This window comes from Sinohyriopsis cumingii, chromosome 3 (assembly GCF_028554795.1).
Source record: "Sinohyriopsis cumingii isolate HCF-2022 chromosome 3, ASM2855479v2, whole genome shotgun sequence".
Classification (NCBI taxonomy): domain Eukaryota; kingdom Metazoa; phylum Mollusca; class Bivalvia; order Unionida; family Unionidae; genus Sinohyriopsis; species Sinohyriopsis cumingii.
This window is the reverse complement of record NC_142963.1, coordinates 63,769,297-63,791,239: the sequence shown is the minus strand read 5'-3', so window position 1 is coordinate 63,791,239 and position 21,943 is coordinate 63,769,297. Positions and strand designations below refer to the sequence as shown.

The 21,943-nt window shown below is 33.7% G+C and overlaps 1 protein-coding gene across 2 annotated transcripts in view; it reads right to left on the bottom strand.

Moving 5' to 3' along the window:
- Positions 1-21,943, bottom strand: part of LOC149802990 (uncharacterized) — a 316,457-nt gene that overhangs the window by 179,239 nt on the left and 115,275 nt on the right. For both annotated transcript variants that reach the window (XM_089952526.1, XM_089952525.1), the window contains exon 25: positions 15,062-15,174. In XM_089952526.1, the coding sequence (XP_089808652.1) occupies positions 15,062-15,174 (113 nt within the window). The remainder of the gene's footprint in view (positions 1-15,061; positions 15,175-21,943) is intronic.

Genomic DNA, 21,943 nt, shown 5'->3' with positions numbered 1-21,943 from the left:
GTGGTGTTGCTGTTGGAGACAATTAGGGGTTAATAAGGGCAGTTAGGGGTAATTTGTATGGTAAGGTACATGAAATGAAACAACCTAATTCACTTAAATGATAATATTCAAGCCATCTTTATGAAAGATTATTGGCAAGTTCAAGATCAGTGGCAATGTTTCTCTGATGTTAGATTTTACTCCATATTTCTTAAACATGGTTATTTCAGTAGATGGTATACTGTCCAAGTATAATTAAATTTTAACTCTGAAGGCAGAATGTCAAAACTCAGCTGTAAATCAGAGAAGGATCAGAGATCAAAGCTGAGTAAAACTAAATTTTAGAACTTCCAATCGATTGGAGTCTTAATTTGTGAAGTAAAGCAAGAAAAGCATTTTATTCTTTGCCAACATTGCAAACACCATATAAAAATATAGTAACTCTGGAGTGAACATCCCTCAACATGGTAACACCATCCAGCAAGACAATGCATGAATGCAGAGCTCAATCACAAAGTAACCAACGGAACAACTATTTACTTATCTAGAATGACCTGTGATTTTCTAAAAACACACTAATTGGGCCCTCAAGTAACTAGAAAAAAGTATCCTTTCTCTGATGTATTTTTAAAAAAAGAACATACACACTCATTATATTTGTTGCAGAAATTATCTGGAATTAAATTAAAAACATATCCTGGCTTGAGAGAGCAAACAAAGATTCCTATACTCCCACCTCCACACTTCCAACCACCTGTAAAATTGAATGACTGGCCCTTAACTTGTTTAAATATCTTATTTAACAAGATCTTTGGTGATGCACGAACAACTACTATCTGGTTTCCAATTAGTGCAGAGTGCAACTTGAACGGCATTTGTATCATCTTCAATACCCCAATGAACTACTGACAGCAGCATGGTCTGCATCTAGTTCAGACTATATTCCAGTGTTGGATAGATTTGAAAGACAAACTTAATGTTAGGTGCACCTAAACCTTATTTATTTTCAATGAGAACATTTTTATTTTCCTTTATTCAAATGTAATAAGTAAATGAATTATTCTTAATTACACAACAATGCTTTTTGTCATGTGCAATGACCCCATTTGGATCCCACAACACTTTTTCAGTCTTAACTCCTCCCCTCGCCCCACCCAACACCACTGGGAGGTTAGCAGCAGATGTAAAAGCTCAGTCGAGCATTAGTGACAGCATGATTGTTACGAGTCTATGCTCTTGAAATAAATAACAGAAAAGAGTGAAGACAGCAAGCTTGGTAAAATTAAACAAATAATTTATTGCCCTAGAATACAAGTGAAAATGATTAAAAAGAACTTACGGCATTGCAAATTAAATCTCAAAATAATCCAAGAATTACATACACAAATCCTAATAATATAAAGTTCTGAATAAAACTCAGTACAAGTCCTGAAGAGATCCAAAACTGAAGGTGATGACGTGTCTGTTATAGCTTATGAAGTGCTGATGTGTCAGCAGTCTTTTGCTGAATCACAGTAATATAATTCCAGGTTTGAATTTAGAATAAATTGAAGTGAATGTCTTTATCCAAGAATTTGATCAGAGCACTTATGCATTTCTAGCAAAAATATTCACATGAATTCAATATATTGAACAAAACAAAATTCAGCCCAAACTGGCCACAACATAATACAACTTGAAAGTGTTTAATATTAAAGCATGATTGACCAAGTCTTCACAATTACAAGATTATATAGTTCTCTACTTGACCTCAGGTCACAATTAGCATTTTCTAAAAAAAAACATTACCTACTGGAAAATAACCTTCTAGAATGATCCTGATGTTTACAAAATCAAAACCATAACCTGTAAAATTCACTTAGGAAACTCCAAAACTTTGACCCAAATCAACATATTTACCTCTTCTATTAATAATGATCCTGATATTAAGCCCATAAATATAGAGAATAATTTAGGTATATATTAGTTGTTGACATAAAATGAAATTTAATTTTTTAAAAAAAAAGTCAATCAGATCAAGAGGAAATGAAATCAATTTGGTACAAGGTTAAGTCCAGCATACAACGTTACATTACAAAGCATGTAATGAAAACTTTTTAAAAAAACTAACAAACAAACAATTAAATTAAATATTCATAACAATGACTAGGAGTAAAAAGTTATAACAGATTGTAATCATTGTCAAATTCATAAATTTCATGATGTATTTTCACAAATTGCTAATTTAGTGACTGAAAGCAAAAACACTAAATATACGTATTCCAGATGCACTGAATCTGCAGATCATTTTATGAAAGAAAAATTATACAGAAAACAAATGACAATTCAGGTGTAGCATGTTTTAAAAACTGGCCAAGTGCTTTTCTAGATTGGATCAAAGGATACTTTTTCAAGGCAGATGACAGTAACAAAAAAACAATTACAAATACAAAAACATGGAACAAAATATGCATTTATGTGTTGTTTTGTTAAAATGGAAACAAATGCACTCAATCTATAACACACTGAAGATTTAACATCATGGAGAAGAAGACTATATTACTGCAACCTGCCCAAGGGTGACCACTAATACCTATCTTGACTAAGTGAAACCAGCCAACTCAGGTTGTTGGAACTTGACTGTATACATGTCTTGCTGGTTAACATTTTGTACTTCGCACATAAACTAATACCTCAACAACAAAAAATAGGTTAAAGTAGAGGCATTCCATTCAGCAACACATGCTCCCCATGCAACAACAAAATTACATACCAGTTTATTTAAATGAAATGGTTTGTAAATTTACATGTTTAGTTCTTGTTTTTTCCTTCACGTATAGAGTATAGCACTCAAGAATGACAGGTAGATGGCATACCATACTAACAGTTATACAAGAGTTGCATCTTAATACCATTTCACTATGCAAATATCTTCACTATTTATTCTCTTACTAAACTCACACACAAACACACACACGCACACATACATACAGACAGACAGACATACATACATACATAAACACACACATACAGTGAAATTCCTCAAGTTCAAAACCTAAAACTTACCTTACAATCTCCTCAAAAATGAAACTTTTTAGTTATAAATTTTTCTTTAATATCATCATATTTTCCCAGTAAACCGAAACCTTTCAAATCTAAATACCAAACCAACTTTCATCCCAAATTTCAAAAAGATCCCCATCAAACTGAAACTCAATTCAAACATGGAAATATATTTTAGCTGCTAAATTTCTGACACACACTAGACAGATTAATTACATTTAGCAATCACAGCATTGGGCTGATATGTGAGACAAAGACCCAGAAAATGTCCCAAAGGCACACCAGCTTAAAACAATAGGTGTACTTGACATGCATGCTGACAGATTAGGCTTGACAATAAGCTAATCTGAAGTCTTTGAACCACACAAACAGGCAGCATGAATTATTAATAACTAAATGGTTGTAGATAATCCATTTAAGAAACACTGTCTTTATCTGCTGATTATCTAATTATAATTGATGTTATTCATTCGTGTACATGATCAATAGAACATTGTTTGCTTGTTTTTAAAAAAATTAAATATTACGACTTTATTAACCAGGCATGTGGATTTGCTTTTGAAACTTTGCTGCCAGAGACCAAGACTGACAAAGCAGTTTTTAAAGTCACATTCATTCAATGACATATCCTTAAGTTTGAGGTCTTATAAGGAGATTAACAACTGCTAATGATGAGTGTTATTTCGCTATGGTACACGAATAAGAGTCATCAACACCAGCCACATTAATTAAAGAAGATGAAAAAAGGGCAGACATGAATTATTCAATCCATGCTTTTGAAAAGTGAACTGGACTTATTAAGAGTAATTAAACATTGTGGACTATTATTCATATTTCTAATGGACTTCTAGAAACAGTTTAAAGGTAATCTCATTCTTTAGATGTTAATTGTAGCAAGGAATGATTTCTATATTGAAGATCTGTATTTATGTGACAGGATGTGATTTTCGAAAGGAACATATATTATTCACCTAATTCTTCATTAAATACATATATTTAAAAAGAAAATAGCTTTTTCAGTTCTGTGTACCCTTACAGACTGAGACACTGATGCTCTCATAATACATTCTCTATCTTTCATCACAAAAGTACAGAGAAAAAGACTTTTGTCCTCAGTAAACCTCAGTAAACCAAAAACTTCTCAAAGACAGAGATTTTGGTGGGGTCCCAAAGGTTTGCTGTTTAAAGGTGTTTGTGTGTGTGCATCTGCATGCTTTTGTGTGTGTATATATATATTACAGAAAAGGAGAAAAGATGCAGTTCTACAATGACACCAAATAATGTGAACTTTCTACTTGCATTAAATACTACAAGAGAAAATACATAAATTTCAAGACAATTCTTTCAGGCCAAAGTTTAATGATTTCTGAACCCCGATTTGTGTCAGGATTTTAGACATTTTGACCTTAGATCTAAAGCACACCAGTCTGACATGGACTGATGAACCTTTGCAAAAAGGTTTGATATGTTTGTATTTTGGAGTAAAAATGGGCCGAGACATGAAAATCATGGGTCCAATATTCAGGTAAGAAGAAAAAGAAATCAAAATTTCACCCTTCTGCATATGTACAGGTGAAATATCTACTCAAAAAAGGTCTTTCACACCAAAAGCTACCAGCTAAATGAAAATCTTAGAGAGAGAGATGATTGGAAAGTATTCTGAAGTAACCCCAAAATGTGTTTCCCACCCCTATTTCAGGTGAAAATTAAAACAATCTCAAGGGGACATTGAGTTAGCAACTGACTGGGTTTATTTAGCATTGATGTAGTCACATGCAAATTCCATAAATCCTGACAACCTATATTTACATTCAGTTTTACAAATAATTTGAAAGTACGGAAATTATTTCCACAGTGTGTGTGTTACAGAAGATAGGCAAATAATGATATAGCAATAAGATTGCAGGCCATGCTTTCACTGATGTCTGTACTTGAGAATGGTCTGGTAATGAATCCTATCAGCATTCAAAATAATGTCTGGTAAAGTTAAATACAGCGGCAGCAAGCTAGGTCTGAAAACAAACAAGATCACTTCTTGCACACTTTTAACTGCACTTAATGAACATCTGAACTGCAGTTTTTGTTATCAACGTTATACAGATAAATATCTACCAAATGTAAAGATTTAGTCACGTAATACCTTAATTGTCCATCAATCAATATAAATTAAACACTGAAATGCTAGCAACAGTTATAATAGTTAGAAATTAGGATCTCAAACAGGAAAATCTGCATGAAGATTATATGATTCATTTATTCTCATTTTACATGACCATGCAGTGTCCTGTTCATATCAGTGAAAAAATCTCCACTTAAATGTACACTATGGGACGATTTACATTATTTATATGCAGGTTTCAAATGACTGCATAAATGTTCATCATCAGTCCATGCTGCAACTTGTAATAAATCCAATTTGGGTTCAGAGTAAATCACTCACACAAGACAGCTTTAGTCTCCATAGTGAACAAATTAATTACAGCCTGATGTGGGGGAAATTAGTGGGAACAAATCTTGTTGACCTTAGGAAGGTTTTGACCTTGTAGATTACAATATTCTTATAAAACAAACTGACGATAAATAATGTGAAACAGCAGCATCCAAATGTTTTGCCTGCTACCTTACAAACAGGTCAAAGTCTGTCATGGTAAATGGCAACCTTTCTGAAAAGGAGTCAATAACATGGAGTACCACAGGAGTTTATACTCTGTCTTCTTTTTTGTCTATTCATTAATGATCAACCTTTAAAAACTGGCAACTTCATTTCCTCCAATGATCTGTATGCAGACAATACCTTTCTGATTTTAAACAATCCACATCATACCTAAGGATATCTTTACGACAGGCTGTGGTTAAATTTGATTCCTGGTGTAAGGAAAATGACAAGAAAATAGATACTTCAAAACACCCAAGGTTTACATGATTACAAAACAAAGAAGAGTAAATGGTACTTTAAGTCTTATACTGAAATATACATGCCTACAAAGTGTAGCCGATACAATATCCTGAGAGCAATTGTTGACAGTGATTTGCAATGGAATAAACATGCCCAAAATCACTGGAGAAAAATAAATTCTTTGCTGTGTGCAAGTTTGTGTGTTTTTGGATTTTTAACATAGCTTTAACAATTTTTCAGTCATATCACTACGATGTCTGCAGTGTGACAGTTTATAGTGAAGTCTAGCACGGGGGCATCATGCCGCTGCCATTTTGCATCATGTCCCACCCAGTCACATTATCCTGACACCAGGTCGACCAGTCCTAACATGAACCTCTTAATGCTGGGCACCAAGCGAGGCAGCTTACAGTACCATTTTTATAAGTCTCTGGTATGACTTGGCGAGGGTTCGAACCTGCAAACTTCTGCATCAGTGGCAGACACTCTAACAACTAGGCCACTAGAGTGGTCCTTCTTTGCTGTGGTTATTATACATAGTTTATTTCTTACTGAAACATACAAAAAAAACTAAACTCAATCATATATAAATTACTGCAATGTTTTCAGGGAAAACAAGTCTGATACAAAACAAGCACAAGTTATTCTACAAAACAAAAAGCAAGTAAGTTTATCACTGAAAAAATCAAGGATATTCAGTAAGAAACAAATCAAATGAAAATAATACAAGTTATTGAAAGAATTGTCATGACAAAAGTGAAACTCATATACAATGTATCTACAGAAGTTGTTTTTTGACAGAGCAAGACAACATACCTAACTGAAGGTCTTTTCTGCCAAACATTTTCTTGTTCCAAAACAATGAACTATTCAAAAAAGATTTCACTATTCAGGCTCATTAATTTGGAATACAGTTCTAAGAGCAATAAGGGAAAGTATGACAATAAATTCATTTAAGTTAAACTTCATGTTAAGTACTGGTAGTGACCCTCATTAGTATGAACACCAACACATTAGTTGCTGCTTCTAAACTATACTGTATAAATAATAATGTAAATAATTTCATCACAGTCTCATTTATACTTAACATATTGTTGTCACTAACATATGTAATGAGTAGTATTTTATTTTGGTTATGTTCAAAACAGCAACAAAAACAAACCCATGATGTGTCTTTTTTATGCTAGGAAATATACTTTCAATTTAGCCAGAGAAAATGTATGAGATAGACAGAGAGGTGTTTAATGTATACATACGCATTCATATAAATAACACAGGGCTAAAATGTTCTACAAAATGAACCGTGTCAGCCCCTATAAAGCCATGACTATTATTATCATTATTATTATTATTATCATTATTAAAGCCAACCAATTATGGACTAAATGAAGTTAAATAATCAGTATTACATGGATTGATATTCATGTTACTGAACACAATTATCTGTAACAAAAGTACCCCAAACCTTGAAAGATTAAAGTACAAAGAGAAGAATGCAGTAATTTGTCATAAAAAAAAACAATAACTGTCAGAGAACAATTAGCACAACAAAACAACTGCACCCAAAATTCATTTTTGCAAATTAAATAAATACCATTGTAAACGCTTTGCAAACGTGTTTTATACTTGGTTCATAGCAAAAACCATTTTGTTGATGATGAAAGAAAAGTGTCAGTGACAAAGCTGAATCATGACAAATGTCATAGACTTCTCAAAAATGTGAAGTATTAATGTAAGATTATTTAATTTAAATATTTTGACATTTGATTGAGGTAATAAAATAATTCCCTCTTGATAAGCCTGGCAAGTTAACCTTATACATTTTTTCTACAGTTGGTGTACTGTATATACTCACATTACTTGAGTCAAATTGCAAACAATACGGACCATGATCTGCCTCACATAATGTGCTAGCAAATTAGGGTGCATATTGTTATATATTGTGATTACACCTAATAAACTGTGCAGACCCAGATCTGCCAATGCATTATGCAACAGCAGATCTTGATATATGCACTTTGTATTTGTATCTGACTCATAACAGTCATTAGTGAGTATATATTGTAGTATATATACTCACTTATAAGTTGAGTCAAACTGCAAACAACCATGTCCCTGATATGTCAAAGCATAATGTGCCTGCAGATCAGGATCTATTAGTTTGTTCTTATGAGTACTCATAAAAAACTGCACATACTTAAATCTGCTGGCACAAAATGCACTAGCAGATCTGTGTCTGTGCAGTTTGCAGTTAGAAAGAGGGGTGGGTGGGCTTATTATAGGAGAATCGTGTTAATCAAGCCCAATATTTGTATAGGCTTGAATAAATAAACATAAATATATGTTATGGTCAAACCTGCATGCATGTTCAAATCATTGAATAATGTTTCATCTGGAGGGGACTATGCAGGAATTTCGTTATATTTTATTGTTCTTATTTTGAGCATAAATGCCATTTAGTCTGTGACGAAAACTGCTTTCTATTTATAATATTAATTATGTAACATTTCTCAATCAGCATACATATCAAGATTAAAAGCAAAGCTAATTTGATTTATTTGACATCTTGAACAAATGTTTATTCCTGTAACAGGTTCTCCTGATTAATGACCATTTAACAGCATGTGGTATTGAAGCAAGTTAAGGTGGTTTCTTTCTTATCAGAATGTTCTCATGTGCAATTTAATCACAATTGATAAAATTGAATACAAAGAATACTTCATATACCATATATACTCACTTATAAGTCAAGTATAACTGCGAACTGCACAGACCCAGATCTGCCAATTCATAATGTGCTGGAAGATCTGGGTTTGTGCTGTTTGTTAAGAGTGAACAGAAGAACAAAACAACATAAACCTTGATCTGAAGGCACATTATGCTATTACACTATAACAAATCAGGATCTTTGCTGCTTGCAGTTGTACTTGACTTATAAGTGAGTACATCTGGTGTTAATTTTTTTGCACATGATGTCCACATGATTGGTATGGAAAGTAGTTTGTAGACTGTGTTTCTGCTAAATTAACACATTTATCCCTTCTTGAAATCTGATTATTGCAGTTAGTTGCCATTCTAACAAAACTGAAACTTTTTGAGAAGTTTGTGCAAGTGGGTTCTGTATAAATGATGTTTAAAGTGGCCACCTCCTTCTGCGTGGGGGGCCACGAGTGGCCGAGTGGTCTAAAGCGCTCTCCGTTATGGATCACTGCCATCTCACCTCTGTCTGCATGGGTTGAAGTCTAGGATTCGGCCAATGTGGGTATGTGAGAAAGCTTGCCAGTAGCTTCTCATGGGTTGGTGGTTCTTTCTGGGGTTTTCCTGGGTTCTTCCTCCACCATTAATACTGGCCGCCATGAATAGCCTATCGTGTGCTGAAAAATGGCATTAAACCCCACAAGAACAACAACCTTCTGCATGGGTTCGAGTCTCAGGCTTGGTCAATATGGGTATATGAGAAAACGTGCCAGTAACTTCTTATAGATCAGTGGTTCTTTTTGGGGTTTTCCTGGGTGTTTCCTCCAATTATACTGGCCACCATATACAGCCTATCTTGTGCTGAAAAATGGCATTAAACCCTACAACAACAACAACACCATACTGAATATATAGGACTGAATAAAAGTTCAAAATTCAATGTTTATTGTCGGTTGCACCCTTGTGCCAATGACCCTTATAATTTATATTTAGCACACTAAAGTTCCCTATATTATGCAGAGAGCACATCAAAAATATTTGGTTTGATTTTCAACTGACAAAAGTGACTGCACCTCAAGTTTACTGAATAGCATGTACTGACCAATTTCACAGAAATGTCTGATTTATTTTAATTAGCTTAAGCACCAATCAAGTGCACATAAATGATGGATACTGACAGAACATGTAAAAAAAGAAAAGTTCAGCAAATTAACAGCTGCATTCATTTTCAAAGTCATTTACATTGAAGAAATATGTAGAGTCCACTGACCAAACTAAACTATTGAGGGGAATGGTAACTCAAGTATTAAGAATTCAAACAGGTCATGCCATTGGAGGCTGAGAATGATAAAAGATGCTTGGGTCATGTATTTACTTATTTTTTATTTGTGCAACAAATATTCACTTTTCCACCATTATATACATTAAGTCAGTCAATGATTCTGACTATAGCATGGTTTGCTACAGTTTCCTTGTTCATTAAAATAACCATGTTCTGAACAGTCTACACAGTATTTAGCAGATTTGGAAATCGTAGAAAATCGCAATTGATCTGACTCAAAACAATCGAGTCAAAGCGTATAACGATGGAACATTTAAGCATGTGCTGAGTCCAGGCATGCTCGAATGGATACCCAGAAGGTGACTTAATCATGAACCATTTCTCTATTTCATGTACGCATCATGGACAACTAAATAAATCTAAACATTCGAAAATTAACTAAGCAATATATTATGTGTATTGCCATAAATACTCACTTATAAGACAAGTCCAACTGCAAACAACATAGATCCTGATCTGCCATAGCATAATAAGCGTACAGATCAGGATTTATGTTGTTTGTTATACTGATTACTCGTAACAAACTGCACAGACCCAGATATACCAAATCATTATGCTAAGGCAAATCTGGGTCAGTGCAGTTTGCAGTTGGACTCATCTTATAAGCATGTATACATGGTAACTGTATTTATTCCATGGATAATGTCAACATATTTTGACATCAGCCTGTTTGGGTAAATCTGGACAGCAATGGATGCAAGCTGTGATGTTATTTCTGGCTCAATTGTGCACCTTGAAATAATTATCACCACCAAAATATCTGGCTTAAAAATGTAAAATGAAAAACTCTCACTGAAATAATAAAAATCACTTAAATAAGTATACTACAGCACTGTAAAGGTGGATAATCTGAACTGGTTCAGCAAGGCATGCATTACTGCTCCGATTATTTTTAGAAATAGAAGCAGCATGCTATTTGCGGTATTTACGGTTGAAAGATTTAGGTGGCAGTTTTTTTTATGGAAAGAAGTAGACTAATTTAATGTTGAGGTATTGAAAATATATAAAAAAACTGATTCTGAAAACAAAAATAATGTTTGCTTTATTGACATGAACTGGTAGGACAAACGATTAAGATAAGGGTTCATATGAATTGCCTGAACAAGGAGTTCACTACAGCAATGTATACTGTGTGTGAGTGTACATAGAGAGAGAGAGAGAGAGAGAGAGAGAGAGAGAGAGAGAGAGAGAGAGAGAGAGAGAGAGAGAGAGAGAGAGAGAGAGAGAGTCTTTTTGGACATAAAAAGAATTGGACACAAAAAGAGTGAAATACTACACAGTAAAACTTATCATAGCAACAACATGCACATAAGGACCACCTGTTAAGTTTAACAATGACAATAGGCTATATGGTACATGTACTGTTACACAATGGTCAATCAAAGCGTCAAGAATCCCATCCTCTTTCTTTTATCTCACTGTCTAGTACAAGCCAGACAAATTGCATGCTAATGGATTCATGCTAATTAATTCCTAATATTTCTGATTCCAGGATATATGAATGAACCCTTGTCATTCTAATACCCAAATCAATTAAGCTGTTAAACAATTGCTAGAACAAATTATTACGAACAAATCTGTATTCTCTGCGATAAAGTATAAAAACCCATTTCTTCTTCGATTCTGTAAAAAGTATTGTTGACCATAAATACTTATGAAGAAGGTCAGGTCATGCAGAGCCTTTCAACAAGTTTTGAAACAATTAATGACGAAATACAACAAAAACAATACTTTTAAATGAACGATTACTAAGATGGTCTCAAATTGTGAGTAAAGCACTGCAAATAATGCTGTCTGCATGATAAGTTCATAAAAACAAAGTTATGACATCTAGCTTCTGAACCATTTTGAACTGTATTTTTCTCAGCAACATAATTTTATTTTCTTCATAGATTTCCAAGTTTCTATAAAATAATCAAACTAATTAATAGTGTAAAATTGATAATCGAATAACTACAGGAGGAATAACAAATTGTATTATTTGTAAAGTTTAATTCTCTGACCGACATCAAAGTAATGTAATGCAGACTACCAACAATCCTACAACGGATAAATGCTTAATGTTTCTTGAAAATGCCCAAAGAAATGTAGTTTTGGGGGAAAGGGGAATTAATTTTAATTATGCAATACTTACCCATTGCTATTGAGTAGCATTTACTTTATTGTTTCAGAAAACTTTATCTGTTCAATCTGAATAAGTCAATAAGACAATGTCCACATGTGTGCACCTCACATTTCCATGAGCAAAACAGTCATCTTTTTCATGGATGATGATTATGTAAGGATATCAAAGCAGTCAATGACCAAACAGGCAACACAGATATGTCTATGCCTAGTTCACCATCATTGTTCACCATGGTACAGTGCTGCATGTCTCATTCAGTATGGTACATTATGCTAACCAGGAAGTGTTGAGTTTTGTGCATTTCCTCCCACATGGGCTGAATGACACGCTACTCAGGGAGTGAGGCAAGCAGTACACATTCTTCCTTGCAGAAGGCAGCAACATACTAATGTGAATGTAAGTAGAGTCTGACATTTCCTCCCTTTTGGTGGGAGGCTATCAACTCCTCCAATGTTCATTTGCTGTTACAGCAGGGGTCTTACCTGTAACTGAAAACACTTGTCCCATACATTCCTGGGACCTGGGAGTGTTCTTCTAAACTGAAGAACTATACATCTTTCAGTGGACTACATATATATATATATATATATATATATATATATATATATATATATATATATATATATATATATATATATATATATATATATATATATATATATATATATATATATATATATATATATAATCAGCCAGATTCAAGACTTCATTAGTCAATAATGTACAGAAAGTAAAATTATTCTTATGTGTGAACTCAGAATATATGAGGCAGTCTTGGGGTGCATCCAAAAGTGATTCTCATGGTTATGCTAAACGTATGTCCAAAGGACCCTTCTTGTGCCTATGCCAAGGATGTGTCCAAAGGGCCCTTCCTGTGACTATTCCAAGGATGTGTCCAAAAAGCCCTTCCTGTGACTATGCCAAGGATGTGTCCAAAGAGCCCTTCCTGTGACTATGACAAGGATGTGTCCAAAGAACCCTTCCTGTGACTATGGCAAGGATGTGTCCAAAGAGCCCTTCCTGTGACTATGACAAGGATGTGTCCAAAGGACCCTTCCTGTGACTATGACAAGGATGTGTCCAAAGAGCCCTTCCTGTGGCCCCACTTTCACCCAGACTGTCCAGACAGTGTTCTCTGAAATAAAATGTGTCCGAGAGTGATGTCTAGCACTGGGACATCATGCCGCAAAGATGTAACATAATGTCCCACCCAGTCACATTATCCTGACACCAAGCCGACCAGTCCTAACACTAACCTCTTAATGCTGAGCATATAGCGAGGCAGCTGTTAGTACTATTTTTATGTCTTTGGTGTGACTCGGCTGGGGTTCAAACCCATGACCTCCTGCATCTGAGGCAAATACAAGCTGAGGTAGAGGTTATGTTGCATCATTATTTAATGCGAACAGACTTGCCTGTAACCAACTGTACCTTAAAAATAAGAAGTGTGTACCCTAACCCATAAAGGGTGAGATACAACATGGTAACCAAAGAGGTCCTTTCCAGAACTAATTTCTAAAAAGAGGCAGGAGTCATTAGCATATGATGAGAAGATAGATGGGTGAATTATAACGCTAGACAGAATATTGTTGAAGAGAAATCTGCATCGCTGTCTTAGCCTCGCAACAATTTTTCTCTGGTCATATTAAGTATGACACAACCATCAACATGGCGTCCTTGAAAAAAAATGATGACTGTTCTGTACCTGCACATGTAAGGTAAGCCCACGGTGTGTGTCTATGAATGTGAGCTAAGACCATGCCTTATTGATAATTCTCTCATTTATGGGAGAACGTATTCACATGAAAAAGGATGAGAGTTTTGAACACAAAATATAGCAACAGTTACATTACAGCAGCTATTAAAGTCAATGTTTACTATTGCAACCATTGCAATGAACATGATTTAGTTTGTAAATGTGGAAACTGAAGCATTTATTACAGATTAAGGTTTCCTTTCCAATTCAATAAATAATTATTTTTAAAGCCCAGTACCACCCTGATGAAAGTATGTCAACATCAATTACAAGAAAACACAAAATAAGCAGTCTGGCCACTGTGGGGACAAAAAGTTTGGTTAAGTGGACAGAATTTATGAATATTTGATGAACAGAATAAAACAGTAACCTGACTAGATACTTTTAAAACAGCATTAGCCAATTTTAATTGTTTTAGTCACATGGGTCAGAAATCAGAATACTCAAGTCCAGAAGTACTGTATAATATAAAGTGACAAATTGTGTCGTTAAAAACATCATTTAAATCCAAAGTAGAACATTAATTAACACTATATGTATATGATATTACCTAATTAAAAAAAATAATGGGTTCAATTCAGAACTGCTTTAAGTGAAAAAAAATTCCCATCATGGCCTGTCAGATACACAGACTCTGGATTAACATGAGTATATTGCCCTTCAAGGCCTTCTCATCTAGCAACCATCGTCAGATACACAGACTCTGGATTAACATGAGAAAATATTGCTCTTTAAGGCCTTGTATTCAAGCAACTGTCAGATACACAGACTCTGGATCAACAGGAATATATTGCCTTTCAATGTCTTGTACTCATACAATTGTCAGAGACACAGACTCTGGATTAACAAGAGTAAATTGCATGTCAAGAACAAGTATTGAAGGAACTGTCAGGTACACAGACTCTGGATTAACAACAGTAAATTGCATGTTATGACTGTGTACTGAGCAAATGTCAGATACACAGACTCTGGATTAACAAGAGTAAATTGTCTGTCAAGAATGTATACTGAAGCAACTATCAGACACACAAACAGAATAACAAGAGTAAACTGTCTGTCAAGAACATGTACTGAAACAACTGTCAGGTACACAGACTCTGGATTAACAAAAGTAAATTGCTCATCAATGCCTTGTACTCAAGCAACTGTCATATACACAGACAATGGAATAACAAGAGTAAACTGTATCTTATTCTATCAGATAGAATCCAAATATGTTCTTACTTGTACTCCTGAACTGGTTGCTCTATCAGCTTTACAGTATTGACTCTAAACACCTCTAGCTCATCCAATTCCATGCGAGCCTCCACAGCTGCAAGTGTTTGTTCTGGGTTAATCTGGGAACAAAAATTGAACATAATGCATGTTTGTTTAAAAAATGTTTTCAATATACAAAATCATGTACAACACAGTGTTTAGTTATAAACATGAATCCCCTCACCTATAGAAACACCGTTGGAGTAGCCAGCAACATGCAAATAGGTATCCAGGAAAATACAAAGCTCATTCAGGTATGAATATTAAGCCACATTGACCTATTTTGGTAAGGTTGAGGTCCTTTCACTGACATGCAGTAGGCACCTCAATAAATAATTCAAAACATGAAAATCCCTCAAGCCTATTCTAATGAAATGGTTAGCAATTTGCACAATATACATCTGCCTCTTCAGCATCCCACCTGTACCACAATGATGGAGATGAATTTACAGTCAAAATAGTGCATAACTCTTTTAATATGATGTAAAAGGACCAGTAAACGTGTATATCTTCTTCTGATCAGCACAATATGTACTAAGCTGAAAATGTAAAATTTAAATGACTCTTGCCAGACATTTTTTCCACAAATTAATGTGACAGCAACATATTAATGAAATTTGATATCAAAGCATTCAAAGTTGTGATAAAATAATGAGAACACTTATATACCTAATTCTTAAATGTACCAGAAAATGTGTTGTTTTCAATTCCAGATTTGGTATTGCTTTGGCATTAGTGTTATCCTTCCATGATTAACTTGCTTTCTATCAAACTAGTCATTTATAAAAATAAGTTTCCCTTTTACTCAAAAACATAAATTTTATCAGACTGGGTCACATAATAAGTTTGTTCTTGTTTTGTGGGTTTAACATTATTTTCAGTACAAGATATGTTATATGTGGTGGAAAGCATATCTGGTAGAGGAAGAACCAGGGAAAACACTTGAAAGAACCAAGGGAAGCATCTGGCCAACTTTCCCACATGTCCACATTGACTGAACCAAGACCTGAACCATGCAGACAGATGTGAGATGTCAGTGATGGTTAAAGGTGAGTGCCTTAGATGACTATACTATCTCTCCCCCCTCACCAAGTTTTGGAGGATGAAAATAAAAGGTAATTGTTGCTGCTTTTTATTCAGGTCAAGGCTTTGCATATTTTGTTGCAAAGACATCAATTAATAACATACTGCAACACAAACCATGTGGCTGAGGAACTGATGTTTAATATGTAAAGTATAATGTTATGTATATTTGATTTAATTTATATTTGATTTAATTTACTTGTTTGTTTGTTAGTTTTAATTTTTTCAAATTCCATTACATGGTATTGTAATGTAACTTTATTTACTGGATTTGACATTGTCCAGAAATTCAGCTCAGTTCTGTTTGACCTGACTGTTTTTCACAAATAACTAATAATAGAAACTTTGTATCTAATGCTGATCTAGTTCCTGACCTTGATTCAGAACCAGTGAGAGCTGAAGTAAACAAATATTTTTAAACATTTTTTTATATTCTTTCTAAGATTACGATTCATAAAGTGAAATCAAGGCCATACTTGGAGTACATGACAAATAACATGCAGCAATTGTCACAAACTCTGGTTTTTCCAGTGGGTTGACCCACATCCAGGCATCTGTTTTGCATCACAGCTAGATTTATTATTGATGTTTTGAGAAAGAATAGTCATTACTTGCCTTAACAATGGAGATGTTCATGTGTTTTATGTTGTGACCAGTTTTTTGGGCTAATTATTTTGTTTTCTTAAATTTACAAAGAATTCAAACATTGGAATATTATTTTCTGTGATTCAACAAAGAACTGTTGACACATCAGTATGATGCTGTCCACCACATATGTCATCACCCTCCATTTTGGAATTTATCAGGATTCAAACTCAGTTTCATTAGGACTTTTTATTACATGTACTAGGACTTCTATTTTTTAATTCTTGGATTATTTTTGGAATTTATTCGTAAAACCTAAAGTTCTTTTTCTAATTTTTACCTTGCTTTTTCTAGGGAAATAAATTATTTTTTAAATTTTACAAAGCATGTTGTCTTCATTCTTTTCTTATTACTGTTAGAAAGGGCCTAAACATGTAAAAATAATATACTGCATTCAACTTTTTAGTTTATAATATCTCTTACAGAAATTTGAGAACACAAGGAATGGTCATTACATGAATCTTTAGATGACAGCTATAGTATGTAGCAAGCTTCATGGAGATCAAATAAAAGCTGCAGAAGAAAAGAGGAAATAATGCTAACGACATCTCCAAGAACGAGGCGATTTGCTGACTTATGCATGCTCCAGCTAGACATATAAGAAGCCTTCCAATGAAAAGACCATGCTGTTATTCAGGAGTAGCAATAACAACATCTAAAAACAAATGACTGCTGTGGTAATCATATTAGATGTTTAATCAGTACCAATCATACTTAGGATCAGCTAGACATTGTAAGAAGTCTACTGGTGAAAATCCCATGCTGATATGACCATCCATTCAAGAGAAGTGATACAAATATTGTCAAGATGGCTGCCATAGTAGCCATACTGGACTTCAGATCAACACCCTTTTTACTCAGGACCAACTATATATCATGGAAGTATTTACATGCTGATAAGACCATCCATATAGAAGGAGTAACAATAACAAGATTTACAAGATCGCCACTTGGGTAGCCATACTGGACATACAAGCAGACCATTTTCATTTTAAACCATATAGACAATGGGATGAATATGTGTGGTAAGTTTCAAGGCAATCCTGCATATAGTTAAGGTGGACCAACATTACCAAACTTGTGCAAACTGATGGTTGAATGTCAGAGGACAGATAATGGATGATGGACAACAGACCATAACATAAGCTCTTCTGGTTGATGACCAGTAAAACTAAAAAATGGTAAAGTGTTAAAATTGGGCCAGAATTGCCAAGTTTTAGTACGACTGAGTTACTTTCATTAAGATGCATTGGCATATGTATTTTTATGAGTTTAGGTGACATAGTGTTCAAGATATTTCAAGTATAAACAATGCATAATAAAAACAAAAAGTCACTCAGGTATGAAAATTTGAGCAAATAAACAGAGTATTGGCATGGCTGAGTTACTTGTTTCAAGATGTATTCACATACTAAGTTCCATAAGTGTAGGTGAAACAGGGTCCAAGATATTGAGAGCATAATGAACAAACAATGGAAGAAAAAAAACAGGTCATACAAGTGTGACGTTTGGGTTATGCTGACATAGATTTGGCATGGACGAGTTACATTTCTTGAGCTGCATCTACATACACATTTTCATGAATGTAAAACAGAGTCCAAGATTATGAAAATGTAATTAACAAATAGCTCAAAATATAAAAATCACCTAAGCATGAAAATTTGGTAGTAATGACCATGTTTTGGAATGGCTAATTCATTAAATGAGTTGTATCCATATACCAATTTTCATCAATGTAGATGAAATAGGGTCTAAAATATTGAAGGGATAACTGTTATGTATATCTATATTTTTTGGTAACTCCTGGTACATGAACTTGCCTAATTTTTGCAATTTTTATTCATTGCTGTAAATTGTAGTGATTATCTATAGCTGGATTTAGTGCAAAGAATGTAAAATTGCACAGGATGTATAAACAGATGCTTATGTGCTGACATTTTACAATAACCATAGTAAACTTAGTTCTCTATAGGGTGTGATTTTAACAAGAAATTAAGCTGGCCTTACAACCAGATGTTACTTTGATATTAGTACAATTCAATAGCATCTAAATTTAGGTAAAGTAGTCCATGATCTTTCAGAAAGTGGGTCATCTATTGGTTTGCATATAAAAGACAACTGAAGGTACAATTATTAAATAATTATAGGTTACTGCATTTGTATGGGAAAATATGAACAAGTTTTTCTAATGGAAATACTGCACGATCTTGGGAGTGCAGTATATCCATCCGACAAAATGAGTTCATATTTTGCCATACAAATGCAGAAACCTTATTATTATATGCTAAAAAAATTATTCCACCTAATGCTTAATTCTATTAACAAAAAACACAACACAAAACAAAGTAACTCAATGTATGCCGCATTCCTAACTAAATACACAAGCGCATATTCATCATTACACAACAACAACATCATTACTGCACAAAGAACTCCACCCAGATAAATATGAACTTAGTTGCGCGCTCAACATAACTTTCGAAAAAAAATGGCATGTCTAGTTAAAATTGAAATTTGGAGTCATATTGTGAATGAATGCACATTGCAACAAATTTTCCATTTGATCTGGAATGAAGATTTTGGTATTTTTTTCGATTCTATGAAATTTCATGATTATGGGCTGGATTTATATGTGACAATTCCGCATGAAAAAATACATGGGAATGAAGAAGTGAGGGAGAAACGTGTTGACATCTGCAAATGTGTTTCTGTTTCTGTCACTGAATGTTTGAAATCATAATGTGTGAAAAATATGAAGTCTTTCAATTGCAATTATCAAAAAGATGCTATGGAATTTATTGCTTATTTCATTTTGGGTGCAGAAAGGAGGATGTAATTGCACTTATCATCGAAATTACAGTAAAAATTTTGAAATGTGTAATCAAGATTGATAACCTTTGACACGACTCATGAAATTCGGATTTGCAGAACTAAGAAAGTACATTTTGAGGAAATTCAGGATGTAAAACTGTAAGTATATTTTTTGCCATTCTTATCACCAGCTGAAGAAGACAGCATATGACTTGTCACTTGTATGTTATTTGTAAGGACCTTTTCTTGCATCTGTTATATACTGTATCAGGCCTATTTGCACACGAGTTCAGTATTGGGTAATACTGAACGATTCTGACAATGTAAAGTTAATGCAGAAATAAATGAGCATATAATAAACATATTATCTGTGTGAAACAAAAACAAAATATATAAATAAAAACAATCATATTTTCCAATGAAATGGAATGTCCTTGTAGTATGTGAGATTGATCCTTTTTGCTAATATAATAAAAAAGTTATTGATAAGACAAGATATTCTTGTCTGTGCCATAAACAAAGCAATAACATGATGCCCATGTGCAGCTGAGATTATTGACACTATTATTTTCTGCACAAAAGCCAAATGCAAGAGTAACGACAACAAAGACCTTGACCAGCAGGATGCCCAATTTCTTCCAATGTTGCTGCTTGCATAAGTTATGAAACCGACTGTTTAAAGATTTCTAAAATTTGTAAAAAAAATACCTTTATCCTTATTTGATACTAAATGACACCAAAGATCCAATAATATTATAAGCACATCCACAGGTTATATGATTAATGAAGGAGTGGTGTACTCGAGTAAATTATTCACATGGATGATTTATACTGGGTATCCAAAATTACATTAGGATAGGGTCAGTAGCCACGCATGCGGGTTAATTAAGAGGAAGTAGTTGCCCTTGTCAATGAAATTTTCCTTCAATCAAAAAGTGAAGCTGACTTTAACTTGTCGTGAATTAGTACATAGACTTCTCACCCCAAATGAACCCATTATTAGTCTGCCCATAGTGAATCTTGCATGGTATTTAATGACAAAACTTATACTTAAAGGTGTACAATAATAGCAACATACATTGAAAAAAAACTTCAGTGCTAATTTAGTAGCTTTTGTTGCCCTCAAATATACAGAGTTAGTTTTACTACTACCTATACAAATGTAAATCTTGGGGAAGAAAGTGAAATCGTAAGTATTTTCATCCCCCAAACATAACATTGTATTGTTCAACAAAGTTTTTTAGACTAAAATCAATGACAGAAATCAATGAATTTATCCATAATTTCATCTAAGAAAATAATGAGATGGGATAATTAGTCATCAGTGAATATTAGACACCTATTTTAGGGAACAGTTACCTACAGCTGATGCTATTAACCATGTGACAGAAAAGATATTTTTAAAATTCAAAATAGAAAATTATAATATTTGTATAATGTATGATAAGCATACTGAGTACTTAAATACTGTTTATTTTGTTTATTTAAATACTATTTATTTTGTTTATTTAAATACTGTTTTATTTTGTTTATTTAAATACTATTTATTTTGTTTATATAAACGCTATTTATTTTGTTTATTTAAATACTTTTATTTTGTTTATTTAAATGCTATTTTACTTGCAGAGCTAGTAAAACACCAACTGCTGACAAGCTTGTTCCAATAATACAAAATCTGACCTAAAACTTCTCCCAAATTTCTCATCACCTTACCTATTTTAGACAGGCAGGAGGTTAAATTTTAAGTCCTGTCAGATAGGTTTTATTTGAAATCAAATTAAAATAGGTTATAATCAGGTATATGTTAAAATTAAGTAAAATAAAAAAGAGCAAAGGAAATTCAAAATTAAACTGCTCACTACAGAACCAATCCATGACCATGACCATGTTTTATAAGGTACCTTGCCGCATTATGGCACTATACAGTTAGTATTGTTGAAGTAATATAATAGATGTATTGGAGGTTTTGTTGACTCATGTTTCACTAAGGACTGAAATCTAATGAAAAGTTAACTGCAAAATACCCAAACATGGAATCACATAATTACATAATCACCAACTGCCTTGATAACACATCTCAATTTTCTATAAACACATAAGCTGACTATGAACTTGGTCATGTCGTAATAGTGTTTTACATTTGATCCCATCTCCTCTGGCTCATCCATACTCTAACAAAGCTCTATTACCAATCAACAGAGGATATTACATGTGTTAATGAAATATTAAATTTATCACACAAGACAAGTTGGTTGGTTGGTTTTAATGGTACGTTTAACACATTGGCTATGTATTGCCAAGGAAATGAGA